Raw genomic sequence first — 8324 nt, forward strand, 5'->3', positions numbered from 1 at the left:
ACAGAACCCTACAAACACATCTCTCTATATTCTCTTTTTGTGCCATCGGCCCCCCTTCCCCTGTTAGTTAAATATAGGCCACAACAACAAACTAATAATAATAAAGGACGCATGGCTACGATTATTATATTTATATATTGTGCCTATAAAATACCCTACGGTATGATAGGAAATTTACTTTTGTTAATTTTTTTCGCTTTCGCTTTTTAACTGGTAACTTGCTCTGCCGAAAAAAAAGACTAGTACTTAATAATATGATACTCCCACCTTGACATTTCTATGAAGATCTCCTCTTGGTATACTATTGGGGTTGCTTAATCCGTCACTTGTTTTTCTTATGTCTAGTTTATTATTATTTTTACTTCAAATCTATTTTGTGATCTAACTGGTTCAGCAGTTACAATCAAGTGTAATAACAAAACAATATAAATGATATTGAAATTTTCTCACAATTTTATTATAGGAGAAAAATGAGATCGTGCTTATAAGAAAGTTAAGTTACTTTTCATACTGCCAATTATGACTTGTTTGGAAATGCTTTTAAAATGACTGAAAACACTTTTATAGGAAATGTTTTTAGATTCTAAAAGCACTTGAAGTGATTCTTGCAAAAAGCACATAATTGATCATTTTTGCATGAAACACTATAAGACTATGGTATATGTACATTTCCAAGATTCACTTGTGTTTTTACTATGATTGGTTTCAAAAATATTTCACTAAAATCGTTTTCAGCTATTTTTAAAGCATTTCTAAATGAGCTTTATTTTTATAAGTGAAATCTCATCTTCCTTTACCGTATGAATCTTATGTAGAAGAAAAAAGAGATTTTGTATGTGCTACTATTACAATAATTTATAAGAAAAGAAACTTTCAAACCTAAAACGCATGATCCAACATTTTACCTATTAAAATAGTGAATTATATGCAAAATGATAATAAATAATTTCATAGTATCCACTGATAATTTTATTAAAATAAAAGGCAGGTATCATCATTATATCTCACGTAAAATTTCCCAATCAAAATTAAAAGAAGAAAACCTGCCGACTTTATGGAAAGTGATGAATCGCATGGTTGAGGAGACTGATATCTTCTGTTCAATTAATTTGGAAATATTTTGCGTGATCGATTTTCTGATTGTGGGATCCCATAGATGGTAGTCCCAGTTCAATACGTATCCTATGTCCTTATCAGCTTGTCAGCATTACTACATGTGAAAGTAGTGTGGCATTTATTTAATTAGTCCCCAAATGTACAGTTATTTTTAATTAAATTAACAAGTTAACGATTAAATCCTTAAAAAATAAAAAAAAATAACAATTCACTGAGGTCACTTCACTGAATTTTAGCCAGCTCTGTATTGTAGCTATTGCTACTGAGGTCACTTCCTATGTCACCGTTCCAGTTAAAAAACCTCATCACATCAAAATCTTGAAACCCTAGCCACAGCAGAGATTTTATTTCCCCAAATGAACTTATCTTTTTTTTTTTTTTTTTTTTTTTTTTTTTTTTTTTTTTCTGGTTTTACGTTTTACTTTTTAAATTGAGGGGGACGGGTGCTATAAATAAAGTCGATCAATAAAATGCAAGCTGGAATATAGAGAATACAGAAAGAGATTTGGAGCTTTAAACATGGATTATATTCCTTCCAATATACTCCAATTTGACCAAGCTTCACAACATGCTGATGACTTGTTCCAAGTTTCCACCTTTTCCTACATAGAGAGCACAATCCAAGACAGTCAAGCACTCCCGCCGACTCTATCTCAGGATGGTCGTGATCTCACTTGGAGGCCAAGCTCCGGCCGCGGAAAGCGGAAGGCATCATCGTCGTCCATCAGTTTTAGTGAAATTGATGATAAAAAACCAAAGGGCAACAAGAAAGTCATGCATAGAGATATTGAACGACAAAGAAGGCAAGAAATGGGCACCCTTTATGCATCTCTTCGATCTCAACTCCCCCTTGAATATCTCAAGGTAAAATGGTTAAAATTTTGTCTGATAACTAAGAAGATGAATTTCTAGTACAGTTTGAGCCAAATTTCGATCTCATCTCCACCTTGAATAATGTCAAATTCTGACACACACACACATACACAATTGTGAACCAGCACCATACGTTTAAAGCACATGACATTGTACCCATGAATTATTTCTGATTGAATCTATGATAACTTAACATGTTAGACTATCCGATTAAACACTAGCTACTACTTTATTTTCTATGATTATATGTCAAATTTGATATACAATTACAAATTAGAAATATAGATTCAGATTCAGACATGATTTCATTAATCAAACCATGCTTCTTGATGCATAATTTGATAACACAACATGTTAGAGTATGTATTTGTCTTATCAATCCTCTTGTTTGGTGTTTTGGCTTTGTTGACTTGCATGCTTATCATGGTATTCAATTGCTTCAGGGTAAGAGGTCTATATCTGATCATGTGCACCAGGCAGGAAATTATATTAAGCATCTACAAAACAATGTCCAGGAACTGCATAATAAGAGGGATCAATTGAAAAGGTCGTGCAATATTTTACGCTCTGCCGGTACCAAAAATACACAGTGCAAAATGCAAGATTCTGTAATAATTGTTAGACCTTGTAGAGTAGGAATGGAAGTTGTTGTGAATGCTCCCTTGAAACAAGGGCTTCCGCTTTCTAGAGTACTCGAAATTCTGGTCGGAGAAGGACTTAGCACGGTCAGCTGCATCTCAACCGAAGTAAATGAAAGGTCGATTTATACAACTGAATCTGAGGTATTGTAATCGATCCCATGATATCAACTTTAGTTAGGGATTTATTTTCCTTCCCTTTTTTTCATGGCTACCTAAATATCTCGAATATTGCCAAAGTAACTACAGGTTTTTTTTAGTAAGAAAGCTGGCAAATTCCTAGCAAAATGCATATACATGTTTGTAATCTTTTTTGACTAAGATAATTCTTCCTATGTAATTGTTACTTAAAATTGACTCACTAAACAACATTCCATGTGAAACATGCATGAGATGAAAAACATAAAACAAATCCAATGAAACAAATTTGAAGCAAGCAATTAAAATTCTCCCCCTTAGTTTCATACATCAATCTACTATCCATGTAATCGATACATTAGTCACTGATTTTGCTTGACGTTTTTGAGACGAAAGCACGAGAGACAAAGTACTATGACTGAAAAATTACATATATAGGAATAACTATCTAATTAGAAGATTATAAATACATGCGTTTTGCTAGAAATTGCAAATTTCGTACTAAGGAACTGTTAAACAAAATGTTTATGTTCCCAAATTGTTAGTTTTAGTCACATTGGCAAAAATCAATATGACCAATGGTTTTAGATTCATCTATAATCTGGCAACATAAAATATATTCTGTTTGCTAAATCCACAATTAGTCCTGTTCATATTTAGTGGGCATATATACACAGGTAAGTGATGGGAGTATCATTGATATGTCGGAACTACAACAGAGATTGACAAGATCTTTTGATCAAGCCTGGCTTCAACTAAGGTGCTGGAGGATTTGATTATATATATCCTTTGTAAAAGTTTGGTGAGCTGTGTTTGTATCCCTGGCCGGCCCTATTGATATTCGACCTCCTGGTATTTAATATGACCAGCTACTACTGGAAATGTGATTAAGCTATTGTGTTCATCAATGACTAATGAGGAAAAAGCTAAGGGATGGTGATCCCATAAAACAATATTATGGTTGTAACATCACGTACACAGTGTGTAAAATAAGAAAGGTAGGGTTGGCGTTGGTCTGGGTTTCTGCCCCTTATGGTGAGGAAATGGAACTGACTTCGATGTGCTAAGTCCAATTCCGGAGTTTTAATGATGTGTGCCATAGCTCAAGTGTATTTTGTTCGGATCATGTACAGCTTTCATTTTTATGTAGTTTCTTTGCCAGTTCAACTGAGTTAGTACATGTATGTTTAATTACATTTAGCAACATATATGTACATGTAAAAGATATGTAGACTCGACGCATAGAGTTGAATAAGATGTTGATGATCTTGAGATTAGTAAGATGCAGCTCCAGCAATGATTTCATGAACATGTTCTCTTGTTATCAAAAATATATAAGGTAACATTTCTCTTCCATATATAATTTTCTTAATTTTTTTTTATTGATTTATTAAATTGATTCTTGGTGTAACATTGTGTATTAATCTCAAATGATGAAAGAATTGAGTTTTTGGCTGCCAATAATATTACGATCTAGTAATATTATAAAAATTGACAATATTAAACCTAGGCTACCAGATACACTGATATTCATGACAACTAATATTTAACTAGAATTGATTTATATATGTTCCATGATGAAGTTGTGACAGGAAGTAAAGAGAGAGAGAGATTGACAAAAAAAGTTGGTTCTTCCTCGTTTTTGGGTAGTGGAGTGGGGGAGTCGCCAGGGTTTAGGAAGCTTTGAGGAATTCGCAGCATAATATTCCTCTTTTTTTTTTTTTTTTCCTTTTTTTTTTTATAATTCTTCCCGTGTGTTTTTATTAAGTTGTGCCATAATTTTATTTTAGCAATGTTTCTAATAAAAGAATGTCATTAAAAAAATTACTAAGTGTCATAAAAACTCTATTTTGTAGTAGTGGCAGAAAAATAGTTGGGTTCGGAAGTGATACAATAATAAATTTGTGTACAAAACTATTTTAGTATGTAGATCCAACATTGCATAAAATATTTTATTATTTTATACTGTTTAGTCTAAGTCAAGTTAATCCATATTAGTCCATAAAGTATGTCCAAGTCTGAACTAGTGTGTAACAAACGGGACCTTAGTGGCAGCAAGAATCACAATACCTAATTATATACCATGATATATAGATAGAGAGAAGTTGCAAACATGCAAGCATTAAATTAATACTAACTGTGTTTGTTAACAGAGTAAAAATGCAATCACGGAATCAGAACACATAAAAGATAAAACCATGCATCACTCAAGTATCCAGGGTGGATGGTGCAGTCCGAACCGTAACCCCTAATAGCTTTAGGATTCCCAATATACACTCTAAAAATCGGGAATCATTGTAGTGACAGTCCACAGTGTCCTTCTCAATCTTCCATATCCACGCAATGATCATTTGATGATTGTTTATTTATTTTTATTATTTTAATAAAAAATGATGGCTTTATAGAAATTATGTTTGGAATATGAATAAAAATAAGGTTTGCTACGGGGCCTATTCATTTTTATTTATGCAAAAGTTGCACAAATACAACTCCCAAATGTCGAAACCCAAATTAGGGCTCGAACGACCATCTCATTTCACTCCAACATGTCTGACGCCTCGAACAGAAATCTCTTCAAAGCACGTTGCCATGCAGACGACCAAATCTGAGAATATATCGCCTCTGTAAATGGCTATACACACATCATCTGACACATTGATATCACCACCGCAATTGTGTGAACCACCACAAGACATAGCTGAAGACCACCAATAAGGAATTTTGCCAAATGACTGATCTATCTGTGCTCCAACTTAGCAATATGATTAAGGTTGCTCATTCTCCAATTCCTATAACAGAGGCAGAGACCTTCAAGTTGCAGACCTTCCTCTAATTCAATCTCTATGATAAAACAAAACCTTGAGTGTTTCTTCAACCAAACCCACTTTTTTTTCAGCACAAATCCAATTACTCTTCACAAAACTATCTTAGCTCTTCAACTACAATCTCAAAAACTTCCTCTAAAGCAAACACTTGCCTACGATCCTTCAAATCTAAAACTCTTATTACATTGCCACCCCATTGCATGATTCAATTGATGTACAATTCCAACCACCCTAATTCCCTATTAGAGACGTATGTTTTGCACTAAGTTCAATCCAACACCAGTCATCTCAATGAACTGGTACGTTGCTGTCCTTATCATGAAACCACCCTTATTGCATTGCATTAGTTTATAGTAATGCATGGATCATATATGATTCCCAACGATCTTCTTCTCTGGACTGGGAACAAAAAATGCGTCCGCTAAGCAAGCCCCCACTTCTCCAAGATCGCAACATTGCAAACATATATAGCCGTCCTATTAATAATTGTTACAACAGCACAAAAGCTATGAAAAATATGTTTGCAATGGTACCTAATGAACAATTTCATTACTCATTATTGGGTTTTTTTAAGGATCAAAATATGTGGTCGGTACCAATTTTCTTCTCTCCTATCTTTTTATTTTTTATTATATATATATATATATATTTTTTTTTCATTCGGTTTCTTCTCTCCTATCTTAATTGATTGTAATCATAAGAAGGATTGTGTGCTTTAGCTTGTTTATCATTCTTTTATACTGGTAGAAGTGCATACCCACACCACGTGAGACCCCTTATGCTTAAACAATGCATGTGACCCACTCACTCTTATCTACTTTCCATCCAATTCTTTCAAATATTTTATTTCACTAACCTACATTTAATTTGGACAAGAAAATTTAAGAGTATAATAAATAAATAAAAAATGGCTAGGAGAGCGCTAGGGTTAGATATTGCGGCATCGGCCGTCAGGATTTCTGGGCGTTTTCGAGGCAGTGGTTCGGCTGTTAATCAAGGCAACAATCTGGGTACGCCAAGGGTGGATGTTTTCCAGAATAGTAAGGTTAGTGGGGGGTTTTTTCTGCGAGTTCTTGCGGAGCACAGGTTAGTGGGGGGTTTTTTCTGCGAGTTCTTGCGGAGCACTGTGCAAGCTGTGTATAGGGAGATGGACGATATGGTTACGAAGTTTGCAGGAGGTTTGGACCTCACGACTGAGGAACAGAGGCTTGTGGTGATCAACGATCATGAAAGCGCTCTTCTCAGGACCAACAAGGTCTTCTTGGTGGGGAGGGTGCTTACACGAAAGGCCTTCAACAAGGATAGGTTCAAACGTCAAATGTTGAATCTTTGGCATCCGAAGACAAGAGTTACGATAGTTGAATTAGACGAGGGGTTGTTTTCGTTTGGTTTTGACAATCGTCGGGAAAGGGCGATGGTGCAAAAAGAGGGCCCATGGTTGTACGATAGTGCCTTGTTAATGTTGCAGAGGGGGACAGTTTGGTGAATCCAGCAAGTATTCCGCTAGTGTCTCAGGAGTTCTGGGTTCAAGTCAAGGGTCAACCCTGGCTTATATGACTCAACATATAGGTCAGTTATTTGGAATCAGATTGGAGATCATGTTTTAACTGATCAGATAAGGAAAGGTGAGCTCTTGGGTAGCATTCTGCGTATTAGAGTTGCACTGAATATTGCCACACCGCTTCGCCGAAGTCTGTATTGTCCATACAGGGCACGGAGGTCCGGGTTGAGTTGCGGTATGAGAAGCTACCAATAACATGCGTTTTATGTGGGCTTCTTGGTCATATGGAAGAGCACTGCGTACAGTTCAAGGGGGAAAACGATGATGATTTCTCGAAGCCATATGGCAGTTGGTTCCAGAACGATATTTTGGGAGATAATTATCGTAAGCCACAAGGTAAGAGGTTTGGGTTGGAGCCGTCGCATGGCTAGTCTATGAAAGCCCCAATGCACGTCGAGGAGGTCGACAGTACGAATAATTATGAAGGGGAGGTCTAGGCCGCGATGGAGGAAGCTGCGTCGGTAGCTATAGAGGCACGGTCAAACGGTGATGGACTAAGAGGGGAACATGAGGATGATAGTATTAATGACACCATTAATTTGCCAGATTTGAATGTTGCCGTTACTTTTGAAGAGATGATGATTGATGCTATGGCAATTATTCCTTTCCAGCCAACTCCTACAAATCAGGAACTAGGTGGGTTGACTTTATTTGGATTTGATTTAAATGCCCCACCAGCTGGGAGTGGGGAGCGTATTCCGGTTCATTCTTCTATTGCAACGGTAGGGGCAGGTAATACAACTGGGAAGGGCCTCATTGGGCCTCGCAACGGTGAGGGGGTTGTATTGGGCCATCATGTCGAAACGGTGGAATACAACTTGGGCCACGCACAGACTGGTGTGGGTTCGGGCTATCCGTAGCGAGAGATGTCGGGACCTAGGATGCATGGACACAGACACGGATACGGCGATACGATACGATACGACACGGGGATACATCAAATTTCTAAAAATGAAGACACGATATGTCAAGGATACGGTAAGTAAAAATATATATAAATAAATAAATATATCTAAAATATTATAAAATAAACATTCAAATTTATTACTCAAGTTTAAATTTATTTCAATAAACTCCTAACAGTTAGAAAGATAGTCCATCCAACAAGCAATTAGTCTTCAAACTTGAAAAATTAAAATGAAAATCCAAACGAAAATTAAAAAAAACAAAGTC

The 8324-nt window shown here is 35.9% G+C and overlaps 1 protein-coding gene across 1 annotated transcript; it reads left to right on the top strand.

The window, feature by feature from the left end:
- Positions 1-1534: 1534 nt before the first annotated feature.
- On the top strand, positions 1535-4046 carry LOC103952862 (transcription factor bHLH120). The gene is made up of 3 exons (XM_048589912.1): positions 1535-1980; positions 2433-2771; positions 3443-4046. Exons 1-3 carry the CDS (start codon positions 1636-1638, stop codon positions 3539-3541), a joined length of 783 nt encoding a protein of 260 aa, XP_048445869.1. The 5' UTR covers positions 1535-1635; the 3' UTR covers positions 3542-4046.
- The last annotated feature ends 4278 nt before the right edge of the window (positions 4047-8324 follow it).

Source organism: the organism of the source record quoted next, unplaced genomic scaffold (genome assembly GCF_019419815.1).
Source record: "Pyrus x bretschneideri cultivar Hongxiangsu unplaced genomic scaffold, Pyrus_bretschneideri_v1 Contig3, whole genome shotgun sequence".
NCBI classification, from domain to species: Eukaryota; Viridiplantae; Streptophyta; class Magnoliopsida; order Rosales; family Rosaceae; genus Pyrus; species Pyrus x bretschneideri.

Coding starts and splice junctions, on each gene's coding strand:
- LOC103952862 (XM_048589912.1), top strand. CDS start 1,636: ATGGATTATATTCCTTCCAATATACTCCAATTTGACCAAGCTTCACAA. Junction 1,981..2,432: donor TCCCCCTTGAATATCTCAAG/GTAAAATGGTTA, acceptor CAATTGCTTCAG/GGTAAGAGGTCTATATCTGA. Junction 2,772..3,442: donor TTTATACAACTGAATCTGAG/GTATTGTAATCG, acceptor ATATATACACAG/GTAAGTGATGGGAGTATCAT.